The sequence below is a fragment of the Lycium barbarum genome, chromosome 2, assembly GCF_019175385.1.
Source record: "Lycium barbarum isolate Lr01 chromosome 2, ASM1917538v2, whole genome shotgun sequence".
In the NCBI taxonomy this organism is placed as follows: Eukaryota; Viridiplantae; Streptophyta; class Magnoliopsida; order Solanales; family Solanaceae; genus Lycium; species Lycium barbarum.
In genome coordinates, this window is record NC_083338.1 from 137,333,462 (window position 1) to 137,348,136 (window position 14,675).

The following is a 14,675-nucleotide window of genomic DNA, read 5'->3' on the forward strand; positions in this document are numbered from 1 at the left end:
GAAACTCTAACTCAGACAGAGTTTCAAACTTTACCTGCAGGTAGAATTTTGTATGCCTGTAGGTAGAGTTTGCATTCAAAATTCTGCCTGAGGCATGCAACATTCTGTCTTGCGAATCCCAACTTATGCCATGAGAATTTTTTTAAATTTTTGATTAAGCGAGGATTCAAACCCGAAATCAAGGGGCGAAGGGCAAAACTTAAAGACCACCAATTTAAAGGGTAAAACTTAAAGACTAGTGCTTTTGAAGGGCAATCCGCACAAAAAAAATGTACATAGTAGGGTCATTTGCACGATTGTCCTCCAAAGGCACCGGGTCTTTAATTTTTGCCCCTTAAATTGTTGGTCATTAATTTTTGTCCTTTGCCTAATATCCTGAGATTCTGTGTTCGAACTTCGACTCAGTCAAAAAAAAAAAATCGTAAGGCTGAGGTTTTAGCAAAATTAGGCCTATTCGGGCAAAAGTTAGGTCTTAAGGCAAAATTTTGCCCAAACTCTGTCTTATAAGGTTCAAAGAATCCAAAACTCTGTGTTGCAATTTTATTTTTTTTAATTTTGACTGAGCGGGGGTTTGAACCCTGAACCCGTGAATTTTTACGCGAAGGGCAAAAATTAAAGACCAACAATTTGAGGGCCATAAATTAAAGACCAGTGCCTTTGAAGGGAATTCCACGCAAAAAAAAATGTACATAGTAAAAAAAAAAAAATTATAAGCATCATATTTGGTCACTGCAATTTAATATGTATTCACTTAGAATAATTTTAGACGGAAATACTAGAATTTCAACCATGTAAAGTTAAGCTTTGTTAAAACTAACCATGTAAAGTTAAGCTTTGTTAAAACTAACTTACAATACACATTTCTAAAATTATTTTGAAATGGATAAACATATAAAAAAAAAAAAGGAAATAGTGATTTTAGTCCCTGAGTTATAATTGTATTCCACTTTTGGTGAGTTAAAGCTATATTCCACTTTTGGTCCTTGTATAATTCGACCGAGCATATTTAATCTTCAATCAATATAAACGTGTGATTTTCATCCCTCAAACTAACGGAAGTTAAAAACTTAACAGAATCAATATTTAAAATAATTAAATAAAAAAGAGAACAAAAATAAAAATAAGGAGATTAATAAGTAAGTTTACACTATTTTCAATCTTAGTAGAATTTTTTAGGCAATGAGAAGAGCTCAGTGGGAGACTGGCAGCTAGATTCATTTGTCAGCTTCTTTCGAATTGAAATAGCCGTAAAGCAAAGAAAGATTGAAGCTTCTTAATCCTTGCATATTAAAATTATTCTTATTTGTGCTTTCTTTGGTGGGTCTAACCTATCAAGAAAGAATAATAAATTAGAAAATCGTAACAGAAGGAAATGAATAGAAAGAGGCGGGAAAGATACTTTTCTGTACCAATTTGATTACGAGTATCATTTGAAAAGGATAAGTTGACAATGGTGGCCTGGCCTTGCTAACCTTCTCTTTTGTGATGCTTTTTAATTTTCAAAAATAAAAATATCGATTTCATTGAGGTTTTAACTTCCGTTAATTTGATGCATCAAAATTACACGTTTATATTAATTGAATGTTAAATATGCTCAGTCGAATTACGCAGAAACCAAAAGTGAAATATAGCTATAACTCAAAAACTAACACTATTGTTTCCCGATAAAAATTATAAACCTACGGCATAACTTAAGTAATGACATCAAAAAGGTATCTGGGCACTTCGGCGGCATATTTGAGGGATATTCTTAGGGATCCAACAAAAAAGGAACATGGTTACTATAGGCTCCACAAGGACAATAAATGTGGCAAGCAACTTGAAGCGAGTCTCTCATCATTTGACGAATTCCACTAATCTTCGACCAAGCAAAATGGGTTCATTAAAACCAAAAGGACAACTATTATTTTTTGTGTTTCGGTCATTGATAAATTTTGTTGTTTGTAATATATGAGTCAGTATATTTAATTTTTAGTTAATTAAAATATGTGTCTATTGTTTTAATGTGAAAAGTATGTAAAATTATTTTTAGATTTCTGACTAATAGGAAAGATAATACAAACTTAACATTACACATACTAGTTAATTTAGTGGTAGAACAACAATAACAACATACCCAGTTGAATCCCACAGTGTGGGTCTGGAGAGGGTTAAATGTACGCAGACCTTACCCCACCTTGATAGGGAGGCTTAATTTGTGGTAGAACGGTTAGTAATTATGATACATCGTGAGTATTCACAACTAAAAGAATCAGAAGCGCACACTAGATTATTTGAAAGTTGTGTCATGTGTGTGTTTAATGAGATAGTATAAGGCCTAAAATCACTATTTATCACAACGGAATCAAATGTTAACATCCCCTAGTTGGCAATGAAACTCGAAGTTTGACATCTGCTGTCAAATGTCCAAAGTTGTGTCATTTTATAACAAAGATAAAACTTTCTTATACTTCTTTATTCTTTTCTTATAAAAGAAGTACCTCATTTTTTATATATAAAAAAGAACAAAAGTTAAATGGTCATGGAACAAATTAGACATTTAAATTTTGTCGAAGGCCGTGTCAATTTTTACATATCATTGGAGCGCCCCACCAATAACATTCCGTGTAATTTAAGATCTGGGAAGGGTGCTATGTGCCTGGAATATTATGAAAATACAGAGGTTGTTTTCCATACAGCCAGATTAAAGCAAAGCATATAAAAATAAGTATTGTTTATACAGAAAATCGGTACGGTTAAATTTGTGTTCGTGGTTAAGAACACGTGAATCGGTATAATCAAAATTATGAAATAGCAAGTAATAATTAACAAGACAAGTGAATGCTAAGAATAATATGAATACTTTGTATTATTGTGAAATATTTCAGATGCCCCTTACAATGAAATAAAAAAACTCTATTTATACTTGAGTTATGGTGTACAAATTCCATGAATCATGCATCCTTAATTACCAATATTAACACTGCAATAAAAAGGTAATTAAGAGGAGATAAAGGCAATCTTGGGGGTCTTCTGTAACGGTTGTGCATTGAATGATGTTTGACTAGTGAGTTGGCACGCACCTCCGGACCCGTTGTAGTTTCTATCTCTAGTAGCAGTCAGCAAATTACTTTTCCGGAGCGTCGTATGCTTTCCTGGAACCCCTCGTTTGTTGACTCGGATCTAACCATTCGCCATCGCCACGTATCACCTTTGATACGTCCACTTGGTGTCTACGAATTTTACCCTATACAAATAGTCTCCCCACTTTCTGGTTACTCATGAGATGTGATCGAGAAGTGGAAGATTTTCTCCTTCTTGCCGGAAATTCATGTAATCACCCTCGTGACTGCCTATTAAAAACTTTGCCGGAAAAATCCAATAGGGACAAAAATAGGGTGAAGGGAAAAAGAGTACACGCCTTAAGGATTCAGAGTACAACTCCGCCACTAGTTTTTCTACTGGCAACGACCGGTTGATGCTGAAAAAGTACCACCAACACAAAAAGCTTAATTTCAGTTTTATAGTGTTCACCTGAAACTTTTAATATTTGAGTTTTGACTCTTAGGTTTTTAGTTGCACCCAAAATGTTTAAACCTCAAAACTTGATTCTTGGGTATTTTGTTATACCCGAAACTGTTTAGTCTTAGAGTTTTTTACTCTAGGGTTTTTAGTTATACCTAAAACTTTTATAACCTCGCAGCCTTAAAGGCCTGGGATGTTAATGACCAGGAATTTAAATCTTCTGGTTCTGGAAAAGTTCGTAAGTATAACATGTCCGGTTAACTTTACGACTGAGAAATATAGCATCTGGCCTTTTAGCCGTTTAACTGGACTACAATATAAGAGAGGGCCCTTATGTTTCTGTGCTTGTGAAGAGGACGTATCCTGTTCATTTTGGGCACAATTGTTTGGACTCGTAATCCTTATATGCTTTTAAGCCTGAGCAAATTTAAAAATGAATTCATTTCATTCGGAAGTATAAGAGAATGTTCAGAAGGTGCAAGTTTTCTGATAGTAGCAATGCGTTCACCAAACAGTGTATGAGAGACCTGGTTGTCTACCAGTTCTCTGATGCAATGCAGTAAGTAAATAAGACAAGATTTTACTGTGAAAAACTCCTTGCTCAAAGGGATTAAAAATCACGACCTACCACGTAGGATTTCAACTCCACTAACACCGATCAACTTCATATTACAACTCTTGCAACCTAGGAATTAACTCACATAATCCCTCAACCTTTACAATACATAGTTAACTCTTGACTTCCTCTAGCCAAGAGAACTAATACACCTAGACTAACTCTAGCCTAGTGTACCACTCAAAAGCTACAAACAAATTTTGAGAATTCAAAATATCTACAAACAGCTTCTTAAAAGAGAAGAGTAGATCTACAATTTATAGAACAAAAGACAAATACTCAAACAAACCTAAGGACTTAAGATATCTTTAGTGGTGAGAATAGGTCCTTCTGCTTGTTGGAGCTTTGTTCTTGAGAGCACCTCAAGAGGTGAAGACTTGCACTTAGGAAATGAGCAATTTGATTGCGCAAGAATGAAAATATCACCTGGGATATGTTGCGTATATATAAGGAGCGTCAAGGTAAGAGTGACAGGTCATACGCCTTTTACCATTGGTCAAGATGCAGTACTGTACTATTGTGCTGTGCCCACAGCTTTACAGCTGTAAAGTTGATCTTTGTATGGACTAAGACCTGATCCCTTACTAGGTCTCTCACTTGATCTCTCGTGATGTCGCAAGGTCTAGAGGAACTCCACAACTATATTTCCCAATGTTCTCCTGTTAGCGTAGCTGGTTCTTTATACATATTTGTCAAATCATCAAAATACTAAAGGTCACATAGCACAACCAATCATTTTGCTTCATTCCATTCCTTGAACATACACAAGTGTTTACAACTTTGCGTATATGACAGGTTACAGGAAATGAACAAAAATACATTGCAAGAGAATTATGGCTGGGCTGATATCTATTGGGTCTAATCAGTTCCTGATTCTAGTTAATTCTATTTTTTATAGGGCTGATCTGGCAACCCCTATTTCTTTTCTTTATTCCAGAGCCAGTTCGGGCTATCTTCGGTATGATGCCTTTGGGCACAATCCTTCTTTTTTTTTTAATTGTTTCGGAGCCATCTTCAGATGCTTCTGGTACTTATTATTGTTTTCCCACTGCTTTGATGCTACATTCCCCAATGTTCGTAGACATTACTGTTTTTCATCTAAGTTTTTTTCTCGTGACTCGCTCTGGAAACACTCCTGCTTTCTGTCGGTCTGTGGTCTTGACGGGTATGGTTTGAACCGGTGTCTAGAATGCCATCGATACCAAAGTTCAGTTGACCTTGATTCCGGGCTGTAGAAAATGTCGATATATCTACCTGATCATCTTCTACGCGAATCTTCGACGTGTACCGATTGTGAACATTTTTCCACGTTGTTAACTAGAACTCTAGCGAATTTTCCTTGAGTTTTCGTGAAGCATCCGAACTCAGAGGATTGAGACCTATAGTGAAAGCCTCAGCTGCCCATTCATCTGGAACTACGAGCAACAACATCCTTTCTTTCTGGAACAAGGTGACATAGCCACGGAGCAACTCGATCTCTCCTTGCGTTATGCGAAAGATGTCTACCTTTCGCGTTCGTACCTTCTGGGCTTCAGCATGTGCTTTAATAAACATATCTGCGAGTATAGCAAATGAATCAATAATGTTGGAGTAAAAGAGAATATCAAGTTAAGCCTTTTTAGCCAATGTGTCGCCGAATTCCTTGATCAAGACCAATTCGATCTCATCCGGTTTTAGGTCATTTCCCTTGACAGCCATGGTGTAGGCCATTATGTGCTCCTGCAGATCTGTCGTCCCGTCATAATTGTGGATGTCTGGCATATTAAATCTCTTCAGGATCAACTTTTGGGGCGGCTTCTGGTTTGTAAACTAACTGAATGTACTTTTTGCATCCGGGTCCTCAAGGAGCGGCGGAGCCCCCGAGAATTGATCTATACGAGCTTTCAACTGCTTTAGGTTCTTTTCATCTTTCTTAGCGTTTTTATTCATCTAATCAATTATGTCTTTCATAAATTCCAAGACTTGTGGCCAGAAAGGATCATTTTGGACGGATTCGCCGCCGGATGCGTCTTCATTCCCAACGGTTCCTCCCTCCATTCGGTCTCCACTGGTTGTATTGTTACCGACAGTTGGTGTCGAGGGTGTCCCTCCGGGCCTGCTAACTCCAGCGTTTGGGTTGCCAGAAAGTGCTGAGATAGATGGCCTCATGATTTCCTTCTCCTCCATCATTGACCGCTATGTCTCCCTCACGATATGTATTGCTTCTTAGGAGGTTTCGTCAGCAGGCCTTGTTTTCTCTATGACCCGTTGATTTAGATCGTTTCCAGGGGCAATTGCTCCATCGTTGTTCCCAGTATTGAGATGAGTTTGGTCATTAATAGTGTTTGTTATATTTGAAATATATGTTCTAACATAAAAGACTTAACACAATGATACCACAATTGTCTTGGCCCCACGGTGGGCGCCAAACTGTTTACACAAAAAATCGATACAATTGAATTTGTGTTCATGGTCAAGGACACGTGGATCAATATAATCAAAGTTATGAAATAGCAAGTAATAATTAACAAGACAAGTGAAAGTAAAGCATATCTAGTTATGTAGCCTGGGCCTTGAAAAATCTTTGAGCTAGAGTCTACGGGCGGTGAATCACTATAACCTCAACGAATTAAGCAAGAAAGAGCGAATGCTAAGAATAATATGAATACTTTACGGGCGGTGAATCACTATAACCTCAACGAATTAAGCAAGAAAGAGCGAATGCTAAGAATAATATGAATACTTTGTATTGTTGTATAATGTTTCAGATGCCCTTTCAATGAAATAAAAAGCTCTATTTATACTTGAGCTATGAGTACAAATTCTATGAATCATGCCCCCCCCCCCCCCCCCTCTTAATTACCAATATTAATGTTGCAATAAAAAGGTAATTAAGAGGTGATAAAGGCCGGAAGAATCTTGGAATCCTTCTGTAACGGCTGTGCATTGAATGGCGTTTGATTAGTTAGTTGACACTCTCCTCCGGACCCTTACCAAATTATTTCTCTGGAGCATCGTATGCTTTCCCGGAATCCCTCGTTTGCTGACTCGGATTTGACTTGTCCCTATCACCACGTGTCACCTTTTGATATATCCACTTGGTGTCTACGGATTTTGCTTATAGCTTCTTTTTTTTTTTGGGCAACCTATGCATGCAAGTATGTAATAAAGAAGTTGAGCCTGTTTAGATGGGCTTAAAAAACTTTAGATAAACTAAGCTAAATGAGTCTAATTATTTTTTTGAGCTTATTTTAAGCACAAAATAACTAATAAGCTCATAAGTCAAAAATTAAAAAAGCTGAAAATAACTTATAAGTCAATCCAACGGCGCAAAATTCAGCAAAATATCCCAGGTTTCGCATTCATGAAGAATCTTCGAAATTCAAAAGCATATTTGAAACTTTATTATGAAATTGACATAAAATTGTCGACTGACATTTGTTACAAATACTACCAAATTTCAACAATTCACAAGCCAATCCAACATCCCTTCCTCCTAACAAGCGGCAACTGTAGTCACGGTCAACGGTGACTAATCAATTTCATCACCGCCACTTGTCATCTACCATTTAATCCATTCTTCCTTTAACACAATTTCACAATTGGTGTTTATCCAAAAATCTTAGTGAAAAACCCCACAATTTTCTTCTAAATTAGCAAATAAAAATGAAGGCAGAAACACTAACATTGGTACTAGTAAACTTAGCTGGAATAATGGAAAGGGCAGACGAATCTTTATTACCAGGTGTGTATAAGGAAGTTGGATCCGCACTACATGCTGATCCAACAAGATTGGGCTCACTCACTCTTTTCCGATCAATGGTCCAGTCCCTTTGTTACCCGCTTGCAGCTTACCTTGCTACTCGCCATAACAGGGCACATGTGATTGCTTATGGTGCTTTTCTTTGGGCTGCTGCCACTTTTCTTGTTGCTTTCTCCTCTACCTTCTCTCAGGTTTCTTGGAAATTATTCCCCTTTCTTGATTTTTCAGCTTTTCTTGTAGTGAATTTGGATTTTTGTTGTGATATGTGTATTAGAGAATGTATGGTTGGTGATTCATATTGCCAACCCCAAGTAGTTTGTGAATTTTTTTTTATTTTTTTTTGTTGTAGTTGTAATGCTAGTTTGAGATTGAGGTGTAGTTGATCTTGATGATAAGTGTGATTTTTGTCTTTTAATGGTTTTGAATTTGTTAATTCTATTCAATTGAGTCGTGTGTTTAACTTAAGTATTGCTAAGTGTTTGCACCCGAGGTCTGTCCTAGTGGTCAATAGGTGGGTTTAGAACCAAGAGGTCTCAAGCTCATATCCCGGAGATAAAAATACTAGGTGATTTCTTTCATCTGTCCAAGTCGTGACAGACAGAATTACCCGGTACCTGTGTCAGTGGGAGATTGCAGGTATCGGTGACATTAGTCGAAGTGTTAGTGGGAGCTTGCAGGTATAGGTGAAATTAGTCGAAGTGTTGGTGGAGATAGCGGGTACCAGTGGAATTAGTTGAGGTGCGTGCAAGCTAATCCAAACATCTTAGTTATAAAAACAAGTATAACTAAGTGGTTGGATTGTATTTTAATTGCATGAAGTAGCTCCCCATATCCCCCTTCTTGTAGAATGTACATATGTGAATAACATTCTAGGAAAACCAACTGATTTATGTTAGAATGCTGATTATGCGATGGCTTCTCTAAAGTTATGCACGTTTGCTTGATAAGGTGGCAGTATCGAGAGCTTTAAATGGGATAGGCCTTGCCATAGTTGCGCCTGCTATTCAATCTCTTGTAGCTGACTCGACTGATGATGACAAACGTGGGATAGCATTCGGATGGCTACAGCTTACTAGCAATATTGGTTCGATAATTGGTGGATTGTTTTCCTTAATGATAGCACCCATTACTTTTTTGGGAATTCCAGGCTGGAGGCTCGCGTTTCATCTCGTTGGTATCATCAGTGTTATCATTGGTATTTTGGTTCGCTTATTTGCTAATGATCCTCACTTCCCAGATGGCCGTCTGAAGAATGAAGGTCATGGTAATTCCTTCAAGTCGGAAGTGCAAGGTCTTGTACAAGAAGCAAAATCGGTCATAAAGATTCGATCTTTCCAGATTATTGTAGCTCAGGGTGTTACTGGTTCTTTCCCTTGGTCAGCTTTGTCCTTTGCCCCAATGTGGCTGGAGCTTACTGGACTTTCTCATGAGAAGACTGCTATTCTTATTGGCTTGTTTGTGGTAGGCGGTTCAATTGGAGGACTCTTTGGAGGAAGGATGGGTGACATGTTATCCAAGCGTCTACCTAATTGTGGGAGGATAATTCTGGCTCAAATAAGCTCAGCATCAGCAATCCCCCTATCAGCGATCCTTCTGCTTGCTTTGCCTGATAATCCTTCTGCAGCATTTGTGCATGGACTGGTCCTGTTTATTACAGGGTTCTGCATATCTTGGAATGCTCCAGCTACAAACAAGTAATGATCTTCTTACAAGACTTCTATTGTCCATTAGTCTGCTGTTAGGGGGTGTTTGGAATGTCCAGAAAATGTTTTTCCGTGTTTGGTTGGTCAAAATGTTTTGGGAAACATTTTTTCTAGGAAAACAAGTTCCTTAAAAATGAAGAAAATGATTTTCCTAATAAAAGTAGGCAAGTGCTATAACTTCAAAATTCTTTGTCTCCTCCCTACCCACCCAACGCCCCCAACCCCACTCCCGAACCGCCACTCCCCACCCCATCCCAACCCCATAGTGTTTTGCTAGATTACATATAAATATTCATGGGATAATATATTTTTGTTTACTTACCAACAGTAAAAAAAATAAGTAAGAAACCCACTTGTTTTTTAAGAAAACATTTTCCTTCATACCAAACACCCTAGTGTTCGTTAGTTAGCTACTCAAAATGTTTTAATTGGAATGGTGGAAAAGGGATTTTGGTCAATGAGGTAAGTCAGATCATTATCTAAGTATCTAAGTAAGGCCTAAAGGAAACACATTACTAATAGGTTTTCAACAATTGTTCCATGAAGTTGTAGAGTAGTATATTATAGTGTTGCAAAATTTAAAGTAGCCATTTTGATTTAACTTATGAGTAGATCCATGGTCACAAAAAGGGTGATGATCGAGAAGGTCCTTCCTTAAGAACGTTAGATTTCAGCATTCATTGTGCATTGTCAGTGTTGAATGTCTTGATTGCATATTATGCTGAAGTGCCAGCAGTCCAATTTTTGCAGAGATAGTGCCTGAGAAGTCAAGAACCAGTATATATGCTCTGGACCGATCATTTGAATCTATATTGTCGTCTTTTGCTCCTCCTGTTGTTGGGCTACTGGCTCAGAATGTTTATGGTTATAAACCAGTTCCTGAAGGTACTGAAAGTATTGCTACAGACAGAGGAAACGCTAAAGCTTTGGCACAAGCGTTGTTCACTTCCATAGGAATTCCAATGGCATTATGCTGTGTTATTTACTCTTTTCTCTATTGCACCTATCCAAGAGATAAAGAGCGGGCTCAAATGGAAGCACTGATAGAATCTGAGATGCAAATCATTGGCATGGATACTTTTCCAGCTACTCGAGAGTATTCACAAGTCAAGTCGTCTGAACCCCAAGAGCACCTTGAAGACAGAATCATTGTTGAAATGGATTATGGGGAAGATGGACTTGACTTTGATGATGATGATGAGAAGACATTAGTCCACCACCACTCGACATTTTCTGAACTGGATCTATAGTAGTCATTGTACCAAGACAGATTTCTATTTACATGGATGATCACATGGCTACACATTGAAATACGAATTTATATCAGTCGATCAGTAGTTTATGGAGCAGTTTAGGGTTTTGGCCATCATTGAAAGTTATCATAAGGATCAATAGTTGTAGAGCACCTTAGATTTCCCTTTCATTCTTTCAAGCTTCATAATCTATGCCTTTTGGTTACATGTAACATCTTTTAGAGTATCTTCCCTCTTTGTGGTCCTTTTTTATTGTGTATCTGTATGGGTTCTTGAGAATGGAAGTCTGAAGGTTAGTTTGATATTAGATCACCTCTTAGACAACATACTGTATAGGGAGTATTATTATATCCTCTTGTATATCTGTACATCTCCAAATCTGGAATGCTGTGAACCTCATGCATTCTTTCATAGTTAACTTCTTATCTAAATATTATGTGAAATCCCTTGTTCCAGAAATGCAGTGCATCCTTTTCTTTTCCTAGCATGTTAAGATGCCAAAATAACTGCACATGAATTGCCCACTGGGAAAATAGATGTATGTATCTGAAAACCAAATTTCATTTGTTTTGCTGCGAAGGAAATAAATAGCAACCAGTAGATAACTATAGCATGCATATTATCCCACCAGAAATAAGAAGAGCCTTTCTTCACTTGTCATTTTCCCGAGTATGTATTTCTCCATTTCATCAATTTGCATTAATGTTGCCAAAAATGAGAATCCTAAGGACGCCATTTAATTCAAACAAATACCTTCGCCTTTGCGTATAAAGCTCTCATAAGATCTTTAAAGCGAAGGCCTTGTTCATAAATTCACCAGAGCAACCACATCTTTACATCTCAAACTCCAATGAAGTAGGTGAAATTTGTAAAAAACTAAGGTTTCTTTTTCAAACAAAGATGTCTTTTTATTACATCAGGGTAATAGCTCATTCTCTATAACTTTTTTATGGCCAATCTTCTAAAAATTCCTTTTTCAGTCTAATGGGAAGTGAAGTGACTATCATTGGATAGTTACGAGCGCTAAGTGGTATGAAGTTAAATGAATCTTTACTTTCTATATGAAGGAGCTTAGCTTAATAAAGAAAGCCTTGGGGAGGGAGGGGGAAAAGAAAAGGTAATGCTAAGCTATTGATGCGGTTTAAACTTTCCACTTCAACAGTGGAGAGCAGGGAACTCACTAAGTGAGCTAGTCTTTAACCCCAAAGATCGAGGTTTAGATTCCAATAGAGATAAAAAAAAAAATAGATGATTCCTCCCATATGGCTTAGCTTTGGTAGACAAAAGGTAACCCGTAAAATAGTGAGGGGCGTAAAATTAGCTCAAACACCACAATTATAACAAAAACAATAACATATCCAATGTAATTACACAAGTGGGTATGAGGAGGGTAGGATGCACGGTTGTACACAAACTTTACCCCTATCTTTGTGTGGTAGAGAGATTGTTTCCGATAGACTCTCTGCTCAAAAGAAGTGAAATCAAAGTAGGATCGTGGGTGACATTGCTTGTAAGACACTTTTGATCAACACAACTCTAGCACTCGGTGTTAAAAGTTTTCCTCTCTATTCAATTAACTTGTTTGCATGCCCAAAACAGACAAAGAAATAATTGAAATTTTGCAACCCATTATGAATCTTTCTTTGTTTCTTTCTTTCTGTTCTTCTCCCCCTTTTCCCTCTTTCATTCTTTTACCCTTACCCCATTTAAATGTAATGCAATGTTTATGAATACTAACATCGAGAGGAAAAGAAGAGCAAGGAGTTTGAGAGGTGCAAGGATGACAAAAAATTAAAGTTGAGAAACAATCAAGATCTTGCTATACAATCAATATATTATTGTTTCTCAGCATTGAGATACTGTATATATATTGAATAAACACATATAATAGTAAGTAATCATATGAAATTTCCTCGAATAAAAAATTGGGACACGTATCATAAAAGTTTATTTGTTTTTATAATTATTCAGTATGCGAAACTCAATATTAATTTCGCAGAACAACCTATTTACAAAATGTCATTTAAGCACATTTACTTTTTAAAAACTTTGTTTTCGTAGCCAGTTAAGGATTCTATATAAGGTATTCAACGACTAGCACGGATATAATTATGCAGTTTTTTTACTGGGTTCTCTTACGCATTGTTCTATAGTTCACAATGGCATACACTATCACTATTTTGATGTGTTAACCCAATTACTATGCCAAAAACAACAATACTTAAAATAGGAAGACCACATATTTGTTTGTTTCTGATATATTTAATGGTTGATGGCATTTTATAATTGAAGTTATAATATGCTCCAAATGAGACTTTAGTTACATCAAAATGGTACGTATAGATAGCATTCACATTATTAGTGGTATTTAATGGTTGATGGCATTTTATAATTGAAGTTATAAGATGCTCCAAATGAGACTTTAGTTACATCAAAATGGTACGTATAGATAGCATTTACATTATTAGTGGTATTTAATTAGTTATAGCATGTCATTTATCCTGTTATGCCTGAATTTCACGAAAAATGCTTGAAGCTCAATTATCCATCTTTCTTGCTAATAGTCCTACAACTACTGACTTGTATGTGTTTGCTTGCTTTCAAATTGTCCGAAGTTAAGTTTTGATAAGTCATGTATATTTGAAGTTTTTAGAACTTAGATCTGTGTGTCTTAAGTTAGTTTAAAGCAACTAAACTTACAAAAATGTAGGAACTTGGACTATGCCTTACATTGGGGGTGGGGGCAGGGGCGGAGCCAGATAGGGTTCAGGGGGTTCATCTTGAACCCCCTTCGATGGAGAATTATACTGTTTATACATGGTGAAAATATTTTTTATGTATATATAGTAAATGTAGAACCTCTTTGACTTCTTCGTGTGTTTACTTCTTCATATTTTAAACCCCCTTGGTGAAAATCCTAACTCCGCCACTAGAAATTAGGTGGGGGTGGAGTGGGGGGGGAGGTCTTGAAATCGGCTATATGTGCCCTTCCCCTCAAAATTCATTGACCCAACTAATTCGGATTTGTGTCGTATAAAACTCATTATAAAGGAAAGTGCTTCCTCATAAGATCTTTTTTTCTACTTTTAAAGCTTGAACCTGAGACCTCTTAAATCCGATTAGGGATGATGGGATTTTATTCATTTCACCACAAATGTTGGTGGTACCATGAAAGTTTATCCATAATTTAAGTTGTATACATTGCTAGTGCATGATTTTAAAAAACATTACTCGTATCATTTAACTTATGATTTAGCAAATTAAATTACATTTTTATCAAATTACCAAAAATGCTTATAGAAATATATTTATATCTATAATTACTTTAAATGATTTGATGTATAAATATACTCCATTATGCATAGAAGGTTTGCAGGACAGATTAATGATAAAAGGTCAAAGATGGCAAAGAATGGATCCAACACAGCATGTGGGTTATAATGACCCTCCCCCCCTTCCTCTCCCTCTATTACCACCCTGTCACTGCAAATCAAACTTGGAACACGCAAAACGAAAAAAGAAACAAAGAACACAACGAACAAAATTCGAGATTCTTCCATAGCAGCTTTAAAGTTTACTGGCCCTTCAATGTGTATAGTTGGTTATCCTGATCATCATTAATAACTTTATCCTTAAACTGATTAACATAAAGTAGTGATTATCTTTTCACTAAGCCAGCCTCGACAAAAGTAAAATATTTTTGTTAAAAGCTAAATTCCTTCCCACCCCACCTCCATTTGAAGTGTCAAGTGCCTATTGTCATGTTAACCAACCGACCCCCTTAAAGGTACAAAAATTAAAAATAAAAGGAAACGAATCTTTCACATTCCTAGATTGAAATATTGCACTTAGCTAGT

General features: G+C 36.7%; 1 protein-coding gene across 2 annotated transcripts; it reads left to right on the forward strand.

Annotated features, from left to right (window-relative positions):
- The first annotated feature begins 7,451 nt into the window (after positions 1–7,451).
- Positions 7,452–11,277, forward strand: LOC132627494 (uncharacterized). Of its 2 annotated transcripts, none has more exons than XM_060342871.1 (3): positions 7,452–8,053; positions 8,811–9,556; positions 10,316–10,471. In XM_060342871.1, the coding sequence occupies exons 1-3, from the start codon at positions 7,766–7,768 to the stop codon at positions 10,326–10,328; spliced, it is 1,047 nt and encodes a 348-aa protein (XP_060198854.1). In that variant the 5' UTR covers positions 7,452–7,765; the 3' UTR covers positions 10,329–10,471. The 2 variants fall into 2 exon arrangements, with proteins under 2 accessions (XP_060198854.1, XP_060198853.1); XM_060342870.1 differs by having other exon boundaries at positions 7,455–8,053; positions 10,302–11,277.
- Positions 11,278–14,675: the final 3,398 nt, after the last annotated feature.

What these genes read in the sequence shown, in the direction of transcription:
- LOC132627494 (XM_060342870.1), top strand. Translation starts at nt 7,766, where the DNA reads ATGAAGGCAGAAACACTAACATTGGTACTAGTAAACTTAGCTGGAATA. An exon ending in TCTCCTCTACCTTCTCTCAG is followed by an intron (nt 8,054 to 8,810) that starts GTTTCTTGGAAA and finishes TTGCTTGATAAG; the next exon opens with GTGGCAGTATCGAGAGCTTT. An exon ending in AATGCTCCAGCTACAAACAA is followed by an intron (nt 9,557 to 10,301) that starts GTAATGATCTTC and finishes AAGTGCCAGCAG; the next exon opens with TCCAATTTTTGCAGAGATAG.